This window comes from Zootoca vivipara, chromosome 2, assembly GCF_965207765.1.
Source record: "Zootoca vivipara chromosome 2, rZooViv2.hap1.1, whole genome shotgun sequence".
Classification (NCBI taxonomy): Eukaryota; Metazoa; Chordata; class Lepidosauria; order Squamata; family Lacertidae; genus Zootoca; species Zootoca vivipara.
In genome coordinates this window covers 85,935,423-85,957,431 of record NC_142584.1, presented here as the reverse complement: position 1 = coordinate 85,957,431, position 22,009 = coordinate 85,935,423, and the positions used below count along the sequence as shown (strand labels likewise).

At 43.4% G+C, this 22,009-nt stretch overlaps 1 protein-coding gene across 7 annotated transcripts in view; it reads right to left on the bottom strand.

Moving 5' to 3' along the window:
- Positions 1 to 22,009, bottom strand: part of FGD5 (FYVE, RhoGEF and PH domain containing 5) — a 150,380-nt gene that overhangs the window by 27,491 nt on the left and 100,880 nt on the right. For 5 of the 7 annotated variants that reach the window (XR_015948465.1, XM_035106525.3, XM_088663290.1 and 2 more), the window contains 6 exons: positions 21,099 to 21,255; positions 13,517 to 13,604; positions 9,037 to 9,087; positions 7,479 to 7,537; positions 1,471 to 1,542; positions 254 to 322 (listed from right to left, as the gene is read on the bottom strand). Coding sequence is in view for 6 of the 7 variants with exons in the window: in XM_035106525.3 (XP_034962416.3) it covers positions 254 to 322; positions 1,471 to 1,542; positions 7,479 to 7,537; positions 9,037 to 9,087; positions 13,517 to 13,604; positions 21,099 to 21,255 (496 nt within the window). In the remaining variant the exon portion in view is untranslated. The remainder of the gene's footprint in view (positions 1 to 253; positions 323 to 1,470; positions 1,543 to 7,478; positions 7,538 to 9,036; positions 9,088 to 13,516; positions 13,605 to 21,098; positions 21,256 to 22,009) is intronic. The other 2 variants (XM_035106523.3, XM_088663292.1) reach the window with 1 other exon arrangement.

Genomic DNA, 22,009 nt, shown 5'->3' with positions numbered 1-22,009 from the left:
TAATATACAGAGTCATATACCATGCCTGTTTATGCAGAAGTAAGTCTGCTAAGCACATTGGGAATTACTACAAAGTGGGTGCATGGAATTGCAGCTTTGCAGTGCTGTCCTAACCATGTTTGCTCAGAAGCAAATCCCACTGCATTCATTGTAGCTGGCCTCCTAGCTGGGATGTTTAGATCACAAGCCTCAGTCACCAAGACCCACTTGCCTGCATGTTTCCGCAGTGTGAAAGAGATTAAAGTATTCTTACCAAGAACAAATGTCGAGGGTGCCTATTTTTCCCACACACTTTCATTAGCGTCCCTTCTTTAAGAAACACCTGAGGAGGAAAACAGAGCCTTCAGTCAGTACCTCCTGCCTTCAAAGATGGGTCTACAGGCGGCAGCTAGCGCTGAATGTGGCAACTAGGTTGCTTGTGGGGGCAAATCACAACTAGCATATATAGCACCTGGTTGCAGGATTTGCACTGCCTGCCAATCTGCTAGTAGGCTAAGTTCAAGGTTTTGGTGTTGACATGTAAGGCCCTGTACAGCTCAGGACCAGGTGACTTGAGAGACCACTTTATCCCTGATGTAGGCCACTGCGTTCTCCTGCAGAGTTTCTTCTTAAGGTCTCCAAAATATCAGAACTCAGTTCCACAGTAACTTGGGGTAGGGCTTTCAGTGTCAAAACCCCTGTACTATGGAGCAGCATTCCTGTGGAGATACAACAGACGTCTACTATCTGTATTTTCCAGAAACAACCAAAGATATTTTTGTTTTGACAAGCTTTCCCAGCTGCATGAAAAGATCTCTGCCTTAGGTGTTTGTCTTGTATTTTCTTTAAACCCATTTTGTTTTTTTGGACTGTTTAAAAAATGAATTTTGCCTGTTTTTATGACATGCATATAAATTGCTTTGAGACTTTTATGTAAATGGTGATTCATAAACAATTTAGTAGGAGTAGTCATTCAGCAGAAGCCTGGGCGAATTCAAAGTGTTTTTTTTTTTCTGCCTAGAAGTTGAAATGGTTGGGGGGCAAGGGAAGCCTCTCCAGCAATGGTACTCCATAACTGAGACGCTATGGCTGAAAGGACCTTCTCCCTCACCACTGAAGGAGGTCTTCGGAGAAGGGCATCAGCAGAAGAGTTTAAAAGCACCAGCAGGTTTTCTCTTTGGGGTGATAATCAATTCTAGGGCAAGCAGTCCTTGAGGTGATGGGGCTGGGGTGATTCAGGGTGGCAGTGAGGTTGTGCCTGCAAGGATGCGCTGCCAGACCTCCTGCTGGGGCGTCTGTGTGGTGGACCCATCCTTGCCACCACCCTATCCCACCCCAGGCCTGTTCTGCTAAGCTGCAGGGATGCGAGAGTCCAGAGGGCAGTTCAAGCCTTACCATATAAGCTGCTAATGATAATAGCTACTGGGGCCTTGACAGAAAAAAAGGGTGGCAACCTTATAGTAAGTGGAACCGAATCCAGGTGTAACTCACCCTTCCTGGTTGGAGGAGGTCGCTCTGTCCCTTGACGCTGTGCTCTATGTGTACCAGCTTCTGCAAATTTTCCTGTGGCAGAGAAAGGACCAAAAACAAACAAGGAAAGGTTTAGCTTTTGATTCTTAGGAGGTGTTCAAAACATCCCCATTTAAGTTCAAAATGCACCAAGACAGGGCATTTTGCTACCTGAGGCAGAACAGCAAATGGCACCCTCTTCCCTACAAGTTAAGGTGAATAATATCCAAACCTCGCCAAGTTATTTGGGCAGTTGAAGCAGGAAATGCCACAAACATCTCTGTCTAGCAGTTATAAAGAAACAAAGACTTAAGTCACAGTTTGCTGCCCTTTCATGGGACCCCCCCCCCATTATTTTTCCCCTGAAGCAGCTGCCTTGCTCTGCCTAGTAATAGGGCTGGCTCTACACCTACTGTAGATTTCACTAACTGGCTGGGCTGAAGGTTGCCTTCTCATTAGAAAGCGTTATCATTGCTGAGGCATTAATCTTCTGAAGTGTGCTTAGAAGAATTAACATGGAGGCTCCAGATAGGCACTTCAAAAAATTCATTTGTTTTCAAGTATTTCTACCCTGCTCTCCGATTCCAAAAGAGGTTCCAAAGTGGCCAGCGACTGAGAACCAATAAATTTAAAGCAACTTTACAGAGCATTAAGAATAGCACGGATGTGAAAGGCAATTAACAGCTGCATAACTGTTAGTAGTCACACAATAGGTGTGGCATGGGAGGGCTTGAGCAGAGAGTCACTAAACCCTGGAACACCTCAGCGTGGTCTTGTGAACCAGCCTTTATACAAGAAGCACTGTATTGCCCAGAAGTTAATGTGATCTAGATCATCTTATAATGCTTAATCAAGAGGAAGCGGCATTCCACAAAGGTTCACTGCAACATTAATTAAACATTTGTTCCTTTTGGGTGCAGTATGTAGTCTGCGAACTATCTCTTTGAACAGCTTGTCTTAAGTGCCTCCATTTCCGTTTCCAGGGTCACATCCACACTATACTTTTAAAGCACATGACTTCTCCCAAAGAATTCTGGGTACTGTAGTTTACCCCTCTCAGAGCTATAATTTCCAGCACCCTCTACAAACTAAAGTTCTCAGGATTACCTGGGGAAAGCCATATGCTTTTAATGTATGGTGCAGCTATGAACTATGCGTACAAAGGAGAAGAGAGTTGGTAATTTATGTTTTTATACCGAAAATTTGTATATTAAAAACAACAACACAAAAATAATGAAAGGAGACTACTAATTGTTTCTCCCACTTCAGAAACACATTTCTGCTGTTCAAGGGGAAAGAAATATGTAATTTTGGCACTCAGCTATCCTCACTGGGAAACAGTAAAACCTGCTGAATCTGCATACAGGAAGTGTTTAATTAAAGACTCAGGAGCCCTTAGAAACCACAACAGAAGTTTGCCTGCCCACAGTAGACAGGATGGAGCGGTATCAGCATTTTATTGGGGGTGGAGATATACCACAAATCAGGTCTGAAAAAGCAAATTCAAACAATACAGAAAATAATCAAATGCAACATCTGCCTTTTCCATAAAAAGTGAACAAAGAATGGCAATTCCAGAGAAAAAGGTTGTTGTCGAAGTAGCCTAAGGCCCCTATATAGGAGTGTTGCCATATTTTTATGGAAGAAGAACTATAACTTAGGAACTGCATCAACAGAAGCTCAACATATGAAACATTTCCTGGCACTGAGATGCAGTAATGAGAAATCAGCTATTCACTCACTGCCTGCCATCACAAAGGCACATAACAACATCAGTATAGTTAACTGTTTTGTCTCCGTGGACAAACATTCCTTCCCTGGATATTTAGTTCTGTAACAGGGGCAAGGGATCTTTATGAGAGAATTTGCTGTCTGCAGCATCACTAGACTACCATCCCAATGTCTACTTCGGAGACCAGGAGAGTAAAATTACTTAGATGCAGTCACAATATTTGCCTGTAACATTGGGAAGTAGTCTAGTCCATTTCAGATCTCCTCTAGGTCATATACGCCACACAATCCAAAGTTCATCGACAAGTGGTTTATTGCATTACATTTGTTATTAACTGAATTTTAAATAGGATATTTTATACTGAGTTTTTTGTTTTTTGTTTTGCAACTTTTCCTGAGCTGCTTTGGGCTGGGTTATAAACGCAGTTGCAAAAGAGAGAGAAAGTAGATAAAAGGGAATTTTAAATAGTAAATAAATATTATGCAAATTCTTAAAAAAACACCTCAACAACACAACCCACCTTTGAATGCCATAGAATTGTTGACAGGATTCTTTGTGATGCACTTTCAGTAGCAATAGATATGTAGCTGTGGTCTTTACAAGCAAGGTTAACTATTAAGTAAGTAATGAAATTTTGTGTCCTTTGCAGAGATTAGAGAACTCATTAACGGGGTCTGACCCTATTAACTGCCTACCTGCATTGAAGAGCTTGGACACAATCAATGAGTCCTGGCAAGTTGTGTAATCTTCCACAGTATGGTATTTAAAATGAATCTAATGAGACCTTTGTTCCCATTACAGTGACAATGTTGGATGGTACTGTGGTACGAAAGGGATGAGTTTTTAATGAATTGCTCTCATTACATTCATAGCACCGGTGCGTTTGGTCTCCTAACATCTTGGTCTGCACGTCTCCATTGCAGCGAGGTTTTCTTGTTCCCATGAAACATTTTAATTGGGCAGATGGTTTGTTGAGGCTGCAAGCCTATATACGCTTACTCCAGTGTTAACTGCTTTTAAAGACACTGGGTCTTATTTTCAACTTAACACACACAGGATTGGGCTATGAAGGAGACTTGGAAAGGAAAAGAACAGTGCTAGTTAAGTTTTGCCCAGTGCCAATAATTACGGCTGAATTAATTGACTAATTGGTATGATGAATTGATTAATCACAAATTAAAGGAGTGGACTGAATTTTAATCAGGACCCTGTCTGGGGAAATGGAAGTCCTGTTCACAGATGATACTATGTCTCATGATACAATCAATGCTTTTAAAAGCATTTTCTTCACAATGCATCTTTTTTTTGGGGGGGCGGGGTATTTAGCTGAGAAAATTTGCTAGCTTCATTAAACAACAGAAAAATATCAATTGAATCAGGGGTAATTATTATTTTAATAGGTTAATTAAACAGCCAGTTAGTAAAAAGCAAGATATATAATTTGTTTTAAAAGCCTTTCATTCAATCAAAAGTAATGCTAGGAAGTGAAGCGTCATTCATTTTTATTGCATTTTTCATTGTTGCTTTGGTATATATAAAATTTTACTTTCGAAAGAGATCCATACACCTTGATTAGTGACCACAAAGCTTCATAAAGCAGTTTCAAAGTTGGAGGGCAGAAGATAAATAGGTGGGTATGTTTAAGGGGAGACGGCCAGTGGTAGACTTAGTTCATCTCTCCACTTCCCCTTTAAGCTGTTTTCATAGAGTTTCATAACAATAACTATCAATTGGTGGACTGGTGGGTTTCATGGAGGCAGCTAGTGAAAAGAAAATGGATCATGAGCCTAGTCCTATTCTGAAAGGAATTAGATTTCTGGTCTAACATTTATTTTCAGGAAATGCTTGCTTAATACCAATTCAGCTTCTGTGGGCAAAGTTAAGGCTGAGCAGATGCAAAAAGAGTGAGACCCTTGGTTTTTCAGGATTTTGTCTCTTCAGCTCCTTAGAAATACTTTCCCCTGGCAGAGTTGCCAGCTTTTCTGTTGTCCCTCCTCTTGGGCCTTTCACAGCAGTTGGATGAGCAAAAATTAAACATCCCCCCCAGCACTTCCAGCACTATGCCAGGGGAAATTTCACCTTCAAAATTTATGCGTGCCAACCTTCAGAGAAAGGCACAGGAGCCGAGCCAGAAAGATGGCGGTGGGGAGGGAGAGCTAACTCTGCTTGCAGGTGGCAATGCACCCAGCCCCGCCAAATCCGTTTTCTTCCTCTTTAATGAAGTGGAAATGGCAGTGTGCAAATGTCTACAGACTTTGCAGTGCAAGGACCCATCTGTTTTTTTGTCCACAAGGAAAATGTTGCTGAAACCTGGGCAGTAAAACAGACCATGAAAATGTTGGCTGTGCTCAGTCTTGGCACATGTTTCAGAGACATGGATTTTAAATCCCACAATCGGAGATTCCCAGCTGTGTGGAAGTGGGGGACATTCTTGGCCATATTTTAAGCAGCTGCTTTGACTTTCCATCTTGACAAAGCACATGGCTTACATTTTTTTATTTTTTTAAAGTGGAAGTTTAGTTTCCTCTTCACAGGCACACAGCAATCCTAAATTTATGTAAAGAGAAGGTGGGCTGCATCTGACCAGACGGAAGCTGTCGGGTGGATCTGGCTCACAGACCCTTGGCAGGCTACCCTCCCCAGATGTTTTCACCTTTCAAAAGCATAACAAGATTCCTTGCACAATCCCCCAGCAGCCTATAAGAGCAGGTGAATTAGTATAACAGTCTGCACCATGTGGTTCCACGGAAGTGTCGTGAGTCCATGAATTTTCTATCTAAAAGCCAGAGTTGAGAAGTGAATTTGTTTCTTTGGTGGTCAGCTACTGTAGGGTTTAAAAAGCATGCAAGTCTCGGAGCACCTGACCACAGGCTCTTGTAAGAGTTGCCTCAAAGAAGCAAAGATCACCAGTGTCGAAGCAATGATTCTTCAACATCAACTTCATTGGACTGGTCATGTTGTGCGGATGCCTGATGACCGTCTTCCAAAGCAACTACTCTATTCCGAACTTAAAAATGGAAAACGTAATGCTGGTGGTCAACAAAAGAGGTTTAAAGGCTGTCTCAAGGCAAATCTTAAAAAAATGTAGTATAAACACTGACAACTGGGAAACACTGGCCTGCGAGCACTCCAGTTGGAGAACAGCCTTTACCAAAGGTGTCATGGGCTTTGAAGAAACTCGATCTCAGGATGCAAGGGAGAGGAAGGCACGCTTGGCAAATCCACACTGTGATCAACTCCCGCCTGGAAACCAATGTCCCCAATGTGGAAGGACGTGTGGATCCAGAATTGGCCTCCACAGTCACTTACGGACCCATTGTTAAAACTGTGTTTATGGAAGACAATATTACTTGGCTACGAGTGATCGCCAAAGAAGAAGATATCTTAGGATGCAAGAAAATGTGTGCTGCCATGTTGCAACCATAGATCAGTTTTCTTGATACAGCAAACTTTAATAGCAATACAGGATGGTGCCTGACACTGAGTGAGACTGTTGGTTGAGGTAGCTCAGGACGGTCCCACACTGACTTGCAGAGACTTCCTAGGGTTTCATGGTTTCCAGCCCAACTGAAGATGCATGGGATTGAACCTGGGACCTTCTGTGTGCAAAACAGATGCTCTACTGCGGGTGTTGTTTCTTTTTGGTCCCAACATTGGCTTCCATTCCCTGCCTGCTGAGACACACCCCTAGAGCTCTGCTAGAGCAGGTGGGGGAAAGAAGTGGCACAAGGAAAAGAAAAACTGCTACATTGTGGAATTGAAAGTTACGATGTACTGTAGGTTTCCAGGTTGAGCTCTATTTGTGTGGGAGCCAAACTAGATGTGACACAGCAGATCAATTGTTAGATCTTTAGAAATGTTTCAAAAGCAGCTGCTACGGAGACTTTGATGCCCTGATGTTGGAAGCGTTTAACCCTAATTTGCATAGCTATTTCGTCTATTTATAAGCAATTCCCATACTACATCAAACCACCTAGCTCAGGCATAGTCGTATTTTGTTTTAACACCAGAATGTTTCATTGTTGCTTTACAGCACAGTCGTACACATGTTTACCCAGAAGTAAGCTTGCAATACTAGCCCCACTTACCACACTGAATTCAATAGGACTTGCTTCTGAGTGGGCATTGGGGAGCTACCCTGTGCGATAAGTTTTACACTTTAATATTTATTTCGGACAGATAATTAAAAGTAAATGTTGATTTGAGATATATCTGAACTGGTAGCACTTAGGAGGCATCGGTGCAAGGTGGAACTCACCCCTTGTTGCATGCTGTCATTGGCTCGGTCCGCAACTTCGGAGACGATGAGCAAGGCAGCTGCAGTGGAAGAAAGCAGAACACGTTAACTGAGGTTCAGAAAAGAAAATATGTGCAGATTTTTAGGAGGAAGAATATATATCCTTCTTAGGTATGGAGTCTCGCTGAGGCCAAAATAAGTTGTACTGCCTAGGAATCAATGCTTTTCAAGGAATACATGTTCAAATTCCTGTTCAACCATTACTTTGGTCTGGGAGCCTTAGACAAGTTGCTACAGCTCAGCCTCACTTCTACAAAATGAAAGCAACATTCCTATTGAACAGGGGGCTATTGCACATTTGTCTCAGTTACAGTTATTGCAAATATACACTATATGTAACGTAAAGGTATAAGGTAAAGGTAAAGGGCCCTTGGATGGTTAAGTCCAGTCAAAGGTGACTATGAGATCTTGCTATTCAGGCCAAGGGAACCGGCATTTGTCCACAGACAGCTTTTCCGGGTCATGTGGCCAGCATGACTAAACTGCTTCTGGTGCAACGCGACCCGGTGATAGAAACCAGAGCGCATGGAAATGCTGTTTACCTTCCCGTTGCAGCAGTACCTATTTATCTACTTGCCCTGGTGTGCTTTTGAACTGCTAGGTTGACAGAAACTGGTGTCAATACACTGGATAAATTTACTTGAATAAATGTGAGTCAGTGAACAAATGCAATGGTAGAGTTCAGACTTTGGTGGTGTTTTTAAATTTTATTTTTTAAAGCAGAATATTGTGTTTCCCTTTGTTCAAACAACACATTTTGGAACCTTCTAGGTTTCGGATCTGGCCACAATCTGGCATATGTAACTGCCTATACTTTGCACAAATCCAGAAGACAAAACATATACTGTACACTTTGGTTGCAAGGCATTAAGAATGCTTCAAATGAGAACACTGCACAGTAAAATCCCTTTCATGGATTCAGTTTTCCATATAAATCAAACTGAGTAGTAACAACCAGTTCTTGACCATGAACATAAAACCAACTGCTTTTCAAAGTCGCTTCAGAAAGTCACATTGAGTTGCCTGCAGGAAGAAAAAGCGACTAATAAATTTAACAAATAAAAGTAAATTATTACGAGGGCCATTTGCAATGCAAGCCTATACACGTCTACAGACAAATAAGCCCCATTGAGCACACTGGGATTTATTCACACTTAAGTGTATATAGGATGGCGGCCTGACAATTCAAAGTGTTGTCACTACTCATGATCAAAGTTTCAGATAGTAAAATTATTTCATGTTAAGTATTTGGTCACCACATACATTGTTCATTCTAAATATCTAATATGACCTATTTTGAGATCACAAGGAACTTAAAAACAGAGAACAGTACACGTTTTGATGAGTGAGTGGCCCCAAATGACATGAACAAGAGAGGTAATTTATCTTAAAATCAAGCTGAGATCTGAGTACAGTGATGTTGTTTGTTCACAGACTTCTTCCTGGACAAACAGAGACACTAGCTATTTATTAGGCAAAATAAATATTTATTATTATCATTTTTAAAATTCTGAATTACCTTGTGTTTCTTCATACTCAGCGGAATCAGGACAAAGGTTATTCAAGTAATCTGTGGGGAATCAATCAGATATAAAGCAGGTAGTAAGTCTCAAATAAATTCCTTTTGATCCACTCTAAACACTAAACCCTTAATCTAGGTGGGTTTTCAGCCCAGATCTCAGACTGGTGGAACTGATTCTGTCACACTGAAGGCAGCAAGCCTCAGGCTGCAATCCATTGCACATTAACCTGGGACTAAGCCTAAGGAACATAGTGGGATCTAAAGTACCTCCAAGTTAACATACACAGGATTGCAAACCACACTAAACCTAAGGTTTAAGATCAGGTTTGCAGTTTAGGAATATTCTGTGAACATAAGAAGAGCCGGCTGGATTAGGCCAATGGCCCATCCAATCCAGCAACCTGTTCTCACAGTAGCCACCAAGATGCCCGTGGGAAACCTCAAGGAGGATCCAAGCATATGAGTGCTCTCCCCTTCTGTTGTTTCCAGTAACTAGTCTTCAGAAGTTGTAGAGGCGCAACATAGCCTTCATAGCTAGTAACCACTGGCAGCCTTCTCCATGATTTCCTCCAATCCTCTCTGAAAGCCATCTAACTTGGTGACCACCACAGCCTCCTATTCCATAGTTCAACCACTTGTAGACCTCAGTTTTCTGTTCCCAGGAAAAAAGGCTATCAAATAGGGGGCCCGGCAGATTTCCCTAGGCAGAGAAGTTCTGCATCCTATGTCCCATAATAAAGATGGCCCCATTGTACTTCAGAAAGCAGCAGGAAATACAAAAAAGGGTTCTTCAGTTGATCTAAGTGGGTGGACAGGATCACAAGGGAGGAGATGCTCTTTTAAGTAGTGGAGAAGCAGAATAGATAAGAGATAAAATAAGATAGATACCATAAAACAGTGTTTCCCAACCTTGGGCCGCCAGCTGTTTTTGGACTACAACTCCCATCATCCCTAGCTAGCAAGACCAGTGGTCAGGAATGATGGGAATTGTAGTCCGAAAACAGCTGGAGGCCCAAGGTTGGGAAACACTGCCATAAAAAACTAAGCAAAAAGACAATGACCATCCCATAAAAAACTAAGCAAAAAGGCAATTACAGCCACACACACACGTACATACACACCTATCACAACTCCCAAGGATGCATGAGGACATGCATCATTTTCCTATACATAAGAAGCTTTAAAAGTTTCAGTTCATTCAAGAAGATGCCAGTACTAGGGTAAGAGTCAAAAGAATGGGATTTTGAATGGCAAAATTCCAAACTGCCTAAGATAATGGAACAATTCCCCCCCCCCCGATGTCCCCCCCCCGATTAATTATATTCTAGTTTAGTTAGAGTGGATACTCCTATGAGGGATTTAAAAATAGATAAACACAAACTTATTCCAAATTGTGAAATTATGTTTAACCCAGTAAAGCAATATTTAATCCTTGACTGTATGCGACTTGATACAGATTACAACTGCGCTGAATTAATGAATACAAGTTGCGTTACTGATAGAGGTTTATACAAGAAGATGAGGGAATCTGTTATTTCTGGATCTCCCTGGACTAGGGGAAGAGCTGTTGCAATCACCACTTTGCAATATCTGTGTACGCTATACGCAAAAGCTGTCACTGGGGACTTGAGGCATTGCTTATCCCTGCCGGATGAATCATTGTGGTCTACGGTAATTTCCCCCAAATGTGTATGGGAAGGCAGAAGCACTGCAGCTGTAGTGCTTTGGCTGGTCCTCCTAAGTGTATCCTGCAATGAATTTTATTACTCTTGTTTGGTAATACAAATGAGAGCAACAAGGCTGGAATGATAGGCCCCTGTCAGGAGGAGATGCGACGGTCCTTTAAGTGGGGGAAGGGGGTTCCTCTAAGCCCTTTCCAGCAAACAAACATTCATCTCCCTACTTGGAAAAAGAGAATTAAGGCAAGAGAATGTGGCTGCAAGCCACTAGCCAGTTACACATACTTAAAGTAAATGGGGCATAAGCATGAATAGCAGCTTGTACAGATGAAGGAGGTGTGGACCCAAACAACTGCAGAGTTCAAGACATTTGCTTGACAGGAGCAAGGGCAGCAGGTTGGATCCAGAGTCACAGAAGGAACTGCAATCCAGCTGAGGTTCCCACCAGAAGGAGGAGGGGAGGCAATTTTTTGTCTCCTTTCCCCTGCAGCCCCCATAAAATCTCCTAAACTTTAGGATCTCAAAGCCCACTTGAGCAGCTTTTCAGAGAGCAGAGAGAGCTACAGGGGAAAGGAGCAAGCAGCAAATATTAGCCACCTCTCCCTCCAGCAGTACAGTTCCACGAGTGGTTCTAAGTCAATGATTTTTGAGGTCATTGTTATGTTCTCCGGAAAGTTGACCAGGGATCAACCAACTAACAGTAAAGGTCTTCCCACTTACAGAGCACCTGCACTCCAGAGTATCTGTGTTTCTTGCTACCTGAAAAACTTTCCCCTCCCTTTTCCTAGCAAATGAAATTGACAGAAAACTTCTCTTTTTTTGTTGAACAGGGCAACGTAACATTGAATTAGTCCCTAAAGAATGATCCCTTTTTTTAGATCAGTGCAGACAGAGGAAAACCTTGTTAACACCCAGTGTCAGACCTGTCCACGTAAGCTGTACTGGTGCTCAGATCGGGAAAACATATTATAGTATCTGGTAGCAAATGGGAGTGTGACATTCACAGGGCTTGTTATACAGCAGGCAAGCTGTTTACTGGCATGCTTTATGCCAGCGGTGGCTAGAAAGTGGCTCTCCAGATATAGTTGGACTCTCTTTCCCATCAGCCCTAGCCAGTACAGGCACTGACCTAGAATGATGAGAGTTCTGGCCCAGCAACCTTTGGAGGGCCACAGTTTAACCACTCCTGCAATATATGAATACACCAAACTCATCTCACTACTACTACTACTAATTTTATTCTTTATACCCCGCCCATCTGGCTGGGTTTCCCCAGCCACTCTGGCCATTTTACAACATATTTTTACAGCAAACAAATGTTAAGTTTAATGTGCTAAACAGATGCATGGACCTATTAAGATAGTTGTAGTGAACTAACGTCCCCTTGCTTAGCATCTGTGGAGGAAACCAAATCACCCAGCAAAATCACTTATTGGCATCTGGTAGTCACTTGTGCTGCTGTTCTTGAAAGAAGAAAAAACAGGAACCACTGGGAAGACGGCATTTCTTTGGACTTATGATCAATGTTCTTGGACCAAGATGAAAGTACTTCTAACCAGCGCTGTGAAGTTCTCTTCGGGAAGTTCCCTTTGTTCTAGTCCATTGATTTCAGTTCTTTCTAATATGTTCTGAAGCTTTTTTTTACCACTTGCTGAATATGGGTGGGATTTCTTCCCATTGCCTGCCCCCTGCAAACTTCATCGCAGGTCACTCTCTACCAAAAGACATGGGCCACCTCCACCACCCTGGTTGCTTGCCCATCTTTATGTCTGAAATGCTCCATGGCTGGAATTCCTGTGGACTCATCTGGCATGTTATGTCATCTTGCTGGTGCTTTGCTTTGGGATGAGGTTGCTTTCGACCCAGCCTGCCAGGCTTTTCACTTTTCTATTCTTCTTTGCTCTCCTGATGGCTTCCAGGCTTCCAGCAGTGATAATGAAGGTGACATTTGGCAGGCAGAAACATTGGGATTACAAATACAGCTTGACACAAAACAAGGGATGCTAAACATTCATGGGGAGGAGCGGGAGCATAGGATCAGGCCTTGTTCCTGACATACATGTGTTCAGTAGACTTTGGGAACAGATCCTGTGTATAAGCAAGTGGCTTCTGATCATGAGCCTAGCCCATGTGCACAAGGTCTGTTGTCAGAGTCCATTGGGGATGAGATCAGCTACCGCACACTGTTTCCTTCCAATGCATGTTGGCTGCCCCTAGACTTGTCTGAGAAGGAAGGACTATAGAGTTTAATACAGTATTTTCTGATTGGCATAAACTCTACAACATCTCAGATGCATGACTTTCCTCACACTCCTGCAACCTTTTAAAGTGGAGAAGACAATAATCTTACGTATTGGAAGGTATGTTCTCTGCCACAGAGCTACAGACTCTCCCCTCCGTTTTTCAGTGGCGTTGCTGTCACTGAGAGAAATCCACGATAACATTGGCAATGGAAAACAAAAGGTTGAAATGTTTAAGTTAAGTGTGTTATGAGTCACAAGAGTTACTGGGATTCTCTCAGAGTGTATGGGATTCTTGCTCTAATTCATTCTGCTTCTGCCTCTTCAGATTGATTATTGCTCTGTCAATGCTTTGTGGAAAACCCAAATTGTTATTTGCACCGACTGAGCGCTAAAAAGCGGTTCCTCCTGGAGGAAGACAGTGGGACAAGAGGACATGCGGATAAGCTCTAGGTTGACTTTCAAGGGTGATAACGCCTGAGGATGACTATAAGCTAAGAACCCAGCAAACAGAGGACCCTCCTATCATGGGAGTGGCATGTTTTATATCTTGCTTACCTGTGAGGAGCACATGGTACTGGAATATGCGCTGCACCACTTTCAAGAGCTGATGTTTCACATTCAAGGGACTGCCACCACGAAACTGCTGTCCTCAAGAGAAGGAAAATAAGAAGGGTGAAGGTCAGAGCTCAGACATCCACAATCAGAAAATAATCAGCCGTCCATCCAGGTTCACACGACTGGCAAGAGAGACATTTAAAGCGCTGTCAGAGCAAAGATGTGCCCAGGTAGTCTCCAGGAGCTGACAATTTTCCCACAATATTTCAAAATGAAACTAAAACCCAATATTACATTTTAATAATGATTATTTATATTTTGGTTGATAGTCAAAACAGACTTCAGAATTCAGACTCCATGCGACTGCAGATTTCAAGTGACCCTTGTATATTTTTGTGGCTAAAGCTGGTTGACTGGAGCCAGCTTGAGGGTTCCTGCCACAAGCAGCTTGATATTTATAATGCATGAGTATCTCAAGGCTAATATGAAATCCAAGAAGTTTCCCAGAAGAAGTTGACATTAGTGCTGTGCGCAATCCACAGGGCAAGTGTCTCTTCACTTGGGCTAAAAGGTCATGAGTATACTGTGGGGGCCTGGCATGAGCTCAGTAGCTAATCATAGGGCTAGCAGAGAAAATAGATGTGCCTTCATGACTATTTGACACATCTGGCGAGATGTGGCCCATTGACCTCAACACTGTTCTTCTCTATTATGACATGCTCACGAATGGTATTAAAAAGTGAAAGGACCACTTTCCTTTGGAAAAGCAGGCAGGGATTACCGAGGTAAACACAGAGCAGGAAGCAGGTCCGCTCTTTTCCTTTTAATACAGAATTTCTGGCAGAAGTTTTAAGATGTAGTAGCAAATGAAAATTGTTTCATTTCCCCCAAACAGCAGCTCTGAATATAACCAACAGCATGGAAAAGTATACACAGTCTTTGGGGGGGGGGGACTAGGCTTGCCATAAAGGTAAAGGTAAAGGGACCCCTGACCATTAGGTCCAGTCGTGACAGACTCTGGGGTTGCGGTGTTCATCTCGCATTATTGGCTGAGGGAGCCGCCGTGCAGCTTCCAGGTCATGTGGTCAGCATGACAAAGCCGCTTCTGGCGAACCAGAGCAGCACACAGAAACGCCGTTTACCTTCCCACTTGGAGCGGTACGTATTTATCTACTTGCACTTTGACGTGCTTTTGAACTGCTAGGTTGGCAGGAGCTGGAACCGAGCAATGGGAATCCCCGTCTCAGGGATTCGAACCGCCGACCTTCTGATCAGCAAGTCCTAGGCTCTGTGGTTTAACCCACAGTGCCACCTGTGTCCAGGCTTGCCATAGCATGGTTCAAATAGTAGAAAGTATTTTGTCACAGAGCTGAGTCAAGGTGAGGGGAGTTGTGTAAGTTATCACTAGCAGAAACTCAAACAAAACTGATGTCGAGTGCCGTATTTTGATTATCTTATTGTCTCGGGGGGGGGGAATCTGCTCCTATTTTTTCTAATGTAACTTATCTTCTTTTTTTGTAAACTATTTTGAAAACATTTTTTGTAGAAAAACAATAAAATAATATCTCGGAAGGCAGCAACATGCTCAAGAGCTCTACATATGGGCAGATTCATATAGGAGGAGATGGTCCCACAAGTAGCTTGGTCCCAAGAAATCCATGGCTATGAAGCTAACAACCAGCAACTTGAATTGCACTCAGAGCTGAACCAACAGTTAGTGCAGCAGGTCTCTTTCTCTTTGGCGATCACTCGTAGCCGAGTAAGATTGTCTTCCATAAACACGGTTTTAACAATGAGTCCGTAAGTGACTGTGGAGGCCAATTCTGGATCCACATGTCCTTCCACAGTGGGGACATTGGTTTCCAGGCGGGAGTTGATCACTGTGCAGCAGGTACCATAATGGGGTCACATGATTCCACACCGACTGAAGTTTCCAGCAGCCTGTTACAGCTGCCCAATCACTGATGTAACACATGCATCTATCACTCATGGTAATATATGAGAGGGCTTTTTCTGCAAGGGCAGCACTCACTGCTCCAAGAGCTTGGATTAGCTCTCTCTCTGTGTACTTAGGTTCCACCAGCGGTTGAATAGTTTTTCAACAAGCCTTTGATCCTTGCCGCTGCTTAAATTATTAGATGTTTGTTCTGGCTCTCTGGATTGTTTTTCTACATTTAATTTTGGCCATCTGTTTGTTATCTTAGGGCTGAGTTTGTGTGTTTTTGGATCCTCAATGTTCTTTAATTGTACTTGTCTCGCTACGTTGTGGGTTGCTTTGTAAAGTCTCAAGCCTTGAAAACGGAATGGAAATATCTTGATAGGGAAACAAACAAGTAACGTAGAAATAAGCATCTTGTTACTGCAACGACGCCTCCTCCTTTTTCCAAGTCCGAGAACAAACTTCAGCCAAAAGTTAACAAGGGTCACCTGGCACGGATGAACTATGAAACAGGTTGCGACAATCCAGGCTGCCTTGGCCGGCCCTGGAGCCATTAAAAATGAATAGCCATGTCTCTGATGGGACGACGTTGCCACAACTTACTGTCTCATCCGTTTGCTACTTTCCACCTAAGTTTCCATAGCAGCTTCAACAAAGGAAACAAAGGAGAAACCCAGGGAGTTTGCATTAGAGTTGCTAGCTCCTTTTCTAACAAGTGGAACTTAGGAACATTCAGAAGCTGCCTTATACTGAAATGAGACCATTGATTCATCTGAAGGAGCGTCTCCACCCCCATCGTTCTGCCCAGACACTGAGGTCCAGTGCTGAGGGCCTTCTGGCAGTTCCCTCACTGCGAGAAGCAAAGTTACAGGGAACCAGGCAGAGGGCCTTCTCGGTAGTGGCACCCGCCCTGTGAAACGCCCTCCCATCAGATGTCAAGGAAATATGCAACTATCTTACTTTTAAAAGACATCTGAAGGCAGCCCTGTTTAGGAAACTTTTTAATGTATTTCTAATCTCCTGTTGGAAGCCGCCCAGAGTGGCTGGGGAAACCCAGCCAGATGGGTGTGGTATAAGCAATAAATTATTGCTGAGGCTCCAATACTTTGGCCACCTCATGAGAAGAGAAGAATCCTTGGAAAAAGACCCTGATGTTGGGAAAGATTGGGGGCACTAGGAGAAGGGGACAACAGAGGATGAGATGGTTGGACAGTGTTCTCGAAGCTACGAACATGAGTTTGACCAAACTGGGGGAGGCAGTGCAAGACAGGAGTGCCTGGCGTGCTATGGTCCATGGGGTCACGAAGAGTCGGACATGACTAAACGACTAAACAACAACAAAATTATTATTATTATTATTAAACTCAGCATTGTCTATAGTAAATGGCAGTGGCTCGCCAGAACCTCAGGCAGGACTTTGTCTCAGTCCTACCTGGAGATGCTGGGGATTGAAGCTGGGACATTCTGCACGCATAGCAGATGCTCCACCACTGAGCTGCAGTTCTTCCCTGAGATATCCACCTGCTGCTGCGGCTTTTCTTGTCATGGATTTGCGGTGAAAGGGTAAGTGGCGTCTGTTCAGTTTCTGATCCTCACCATCACCATGCAGTGATAGCCACTTCAACACAGCTGTCTATTGTCCACTCGGTGCTGTTCATGCATGGAGGATCTTCTCAGCATCCACACAATGCTGTCCTCATCAAAATGCCACTCCATATTTTCCCCCACCTCATTTCATCCAGATTTGCAAGTTTTGCAGACTTGCACCCCCCCATCAAATTTTCAGTGGAAATGGCAAATACGGAGGAAAAAAGGGGGAAAGGGGGTGTCATTTTGATGATGGTGTGGACGCTGTGCAAAACTTCCATGCGTGAGCAGCACCAAGTCCCCCCAAAACCTGCCATAATTACCTAATTACTAAAGATGCAGCAGACAACCTTTTTTTACTGACCAAGCCTTTGGCATCCCCATATTCAAATATTTCCAACTTTGCACACACACAAATATCTGAACAGGATCAGGATCAGTTTCAAAAGTGATACAGTGGTACCTCTGGTTACAAACTTAATTCATTCCGGAGGTCCATTCTTAACCTGAAACCATTCTAAACCTGAAGTACCACTTTAGCTAATGGGGCCTCCCGCTGCCGCGCGATTTCTATTCTCATCCTGAGGTAAAGTTGTTAACCCGAGGTACTACTTCCGGGTTAGCAGAGTCTGTAACCTGAAGTGTTTGTAACCTGAGGTGTTTGTAACCCGAGGTACGACTGTACAGGAGAGATTTGCCTTTCTTCCAGCACCATCCCTTTAAATGAAGTTACTGAGTGTTATTCCTATTTGGATACTGTTGTGAGTGGGGAGAAGATCAAGGATACAAAAACGCGAAGGGAAACCCAAACCCACAGGAAGCTTCTGAGTTCAGATTTACGACTCCAATAAAAATCCCATTAACTCCAATTGTAGCGGAACTGAGGGGTAACACACCAAGCTGAGATAAAAGCATTAACACGGCAACTTTTATCCCTTACTTAATAGTAGGGTCTGTGACATTCCTGTGAAATACATTCTGACCCTGCTTCCTGGGGCATTGCGAGGGAGATGGGGAAAGGGCAGAGTAAGAACCATTGATCTGAAACACACCAAAGGCATCTTCAGAAGAGCTGTACTGATTTATGTGCCACACAAGAAGAGCAGGATTAAGGCAAGACTCCGCATTAATCCCAAGGGAATAGAGCACATTCAACTGCCAAGCATAAACTCAGAGAGAGTCGGGACCTTTCTGGATATAGGGTCAGGCACTAATTTAGCTCTGAATTGGTGAACTGGGAGGACAGTTTAGGCATTCATATCAGAATTAGGCAAGGAAGAATCTGAGAGTGTATTACTGGGGCTAAGATCAAATCCCTCCCACCCCCACAAATTTATGTGGTGAAAATGGGGGGGGGGGGTGATCCCAGAAACAGTTAAATCTTCCTTTTTTAATTTTACATTTTTCCTATTTTTCCATTGCTGCCTATGGGGACATTAAAAATTGAACTTTTTTTTATATAAAAAAAGAGGAAGCCCCCACACTAGTTTTCTGGATCTCAGCATGCCCCAAACACAACATTCTTCCGGGACATGGTGGTAGCATAGCTGCCAAGTTATCCCTTATTTTAAGGGATTTTCCCTTATGCTGAATAGGCTTCCTCGCGAGAAAAGGGGAAACTTGGCAGCTATGGGTGGTAGTAGGGAGGAAAATGGCTGCTTTTTTAAAAAAAGTATGGCTGCTGCTATCTTTTTGTGGTAGCAGCCATTTTCCTCCCACAGTGCCCCAGAATGCTGCTGTATCTAGGGTATTCTGAGGTCAGAAAATGGCAGTGGATTGGTTGCTGAAGGAAATGTGTTACTTTTTGCTGGTGACAAGAAAAGGAAGAACAAAAACCAAGACCCTACTACTAAAGGAGAGCAGCTCCCTGAATTTGGCCCCTATTCAGGGTCATAATTTGCACCTGGTATCTACACTACACATTTATACAGGCTTTATACCTGTATAAATTTATACCCTTCTAACCGTTATGGTTTCCACCAAAAAATCCTTTGAATTTTAGTTAGTGAAGGGCAGAGACAGAGAGCCATGCACCTGTCAGTCAGCTAATGTCATATGATTTAAATCACATCAGGTGATTTAAACTTCTGGGAAGAACTCTATATATGCTCCCGATGAGTCCTTTGCAAGTCTCCCTTGAATGCAGCCACAGCTGTAAAGGAAGATTGATTCCTCAAATTGAAAATGGCATCATATGACACTAGATGATGGACATGGTGGGCCAAACCATGTCCTAGGCCAAATGGGGAGGCCTGGCAGCCCCAATGAGGCCCATGGGTCAGACGTTCCCCACTGCTGGTGAACGGACTGACAATTCTCTGTTACAGACTTGGTAGGATGGAAGTGTTTGGAACACATACAGTATTGTCTGCCCTGCAAATATGACCCTAGAAAATGCGTTTTCAAATAAGAATCTATGTCTAGAAGGCTTTCAGATGAACCAACCCCATATGTTGTTGTAAGTGTAGAATCCCATAGTCTTCTCACAGTCAATGAATATTCAGCCCCTGGCATAGCTGCCAAGTAACCCCTTTTTTTAAGGGAAATTCCCTTATGCTGAATAGGCTTCCTCGTGAGAAAAGGGAAAACTTGGCAGCTATGGCCCCTGGGGGAGCAGAGCTAAGCCATGTGCTGTTAGCACATCTAAACCTCCTTCCTGTCTTTATTCTAACGGAGAGTTCTCAGTTTCTTCCACTTTACCCTTAGACACTGCTAGCCCCCTCACAAAATTACAGCTTCCAAGGTTCTCTGGGGAAAGAGAGTAAGTATTAAACCAGATAAAGTCTGTGGTATGAATATGCTCTGAATATCAAACACACAGAGATGCATTTTGTGAATATATCCCTGCTGGTGAGAATACTATCACGAACCATTCATTTTTATTGGGTCCAAAGTCATTGCCTTTGAGACAAGCAGTTTTTGACTCTAGTATATCGAACACTTGGGCAACAAGGAAGTAGAGCCCACATGATAACCAAGTTTGAGATAAGCCCCCAAAAACAATTATTGCAATTAGAAGTATGCCTTTCCGATCGAACTCCATTTTTAGACTTCATTTTTATATTTTTGGCCTCAAGAGTTCAGACAGTGAAATATCCATGGGCAAATGTTGACAAACGGTCGTTTTAATGAATTATCATTATTAATATTTCAGATGTGCTGCAGAGGGAGACATAATCCATATCTCAAGGGCCTGGCAGCCCAAGCCACATTAAAATACAGCAGCCAATTTATCCTCGTAACCTTTTCTGTCAGATAAGTAAATATTACTACCTCTCCTCCCCTACCTTTTACAAATGGAGAAATGGATATATATTAAGGCTGACATTGTGTGCATCACCACCAGAAGCAGAAGTGTCACTGTGCCAGGAAGCAGAAGAGAGGGACAAAGTTTGCATTAGCCCCATTCAGGCATTCTAAATTCCTTCTACACTGAGCATGAGCACACTAGCCCTATGGTTTTCCCTGTGACGGCTGGAAAGATAACCTCTGAGACTGCTGGCAAGTTAGCAAAAGCCAGGTTGCAGGAATGTGCAGGACAGAAGATGGAGGAATTACATGGTCCCCATACATTTGGTGTCAGGTATGGAGTGCACAGTAACAAGACAATCCCTGACCTAGAATTCTTGCTGCTTCCATCTCCCATAGCTGCCCACAGTTATGTGAGAATGGATGATCACACATTCATTGTTGTTGTTGTTTTATTTTAGCAGCCCTTGCGTTTCACACATAAGTGCACAAGCAACCCCAGTTCTTCTCACTTGAAGGTGTGCATGTGGATCGAATAGGTGCTTCTCCAGACTTAACCCTCCTCCAAAGCTATCCCTGAACTGAGTCATCATAAATACCCCCCCCCATGACCCTTTCTGAGCTCTGAAGGGAGGGCACACAAGGAAGGAAGGAAGGAAGGAAGGAAGGAAGGAAGGAAGGAAGGAAGGAAGGAAGGAAGGAAGGAAGGAAGGAAGGAAGGAGGGAAGGAAGGAAGGAGAAGAGAGTGAGAAAGAGAACTACAGGACAGTCGTAAAGCAGTGTGAGGAAAGGACTGAGGGCTCTTACCTCAAATTCCCGGATGACAGTATCCAGCTGGAAAGTTTTAAGGCGGGCTTCATCCAGCAAAGCCAAATTCCTATCAAACTGCATAATGTAAGCCGTGTGGTGAATGAACCTTGATTCCCTGGAGAGGAAAATCCCAGCCACTTTCTGGTGATCTTCCCTAAAGCCACATCAGGATAAACAAACAAACAAACAAATAAGGAAAGGTTACGATGTTTGGGGCTTTTTCATTTAGGAAAAAGGGAAGTAAGAGAGGTCATGATAGACTGAGGCATATGAAGATTATGTGTGGTGTGGAGACAGTGGATAGGGAGGTGTTTTTCTCCCTCATCATGCTAGAACCCAGGGTCATCCAGTGATGTCACATGCTGGAAGACTAGTGTGCAGACAAAAGGAACACACACACATGGAATTCACAAGATGTGGGGATGGCTGCCAACTTGGGTGGTTTTTTTAAAAAAAGGGATTAGACAAATTCATGGAGGATAAGGCTCTCATTGGCTACTAGTCATGGTGGCTGTATACCCTGTCTTCAGCACTGGAAGCAATATGTCTCTAACTGCCAGTTGCTTGGTAACATGCACAGGAGGGTGCTATTGCCCTCATCTCCTATTCATGGCTTCCCAAGGAAGCCATATTAGCCACTGTGGGAAACAGCAGAGGGGTCTTTGGTTTGGATCTGTCCCACCTCTACTGGATGCTGCCCACAGCCATTCCCATTTATCAGCCCTGAGCTGCTTTGTGAAGAACAGGCCTTTTTAATACTCCAGGTCCACACATGATGGAACACACCTATCTGAAGACAGTCCACTGGACACATCTGGTGGCTCAGCAGAACCTCAACAAACCTCCTGTTTGGGGAGGTGGCCTAGGACTGTGAAAACAAGGATTTTGTCAAACGTCCAACAAGCACA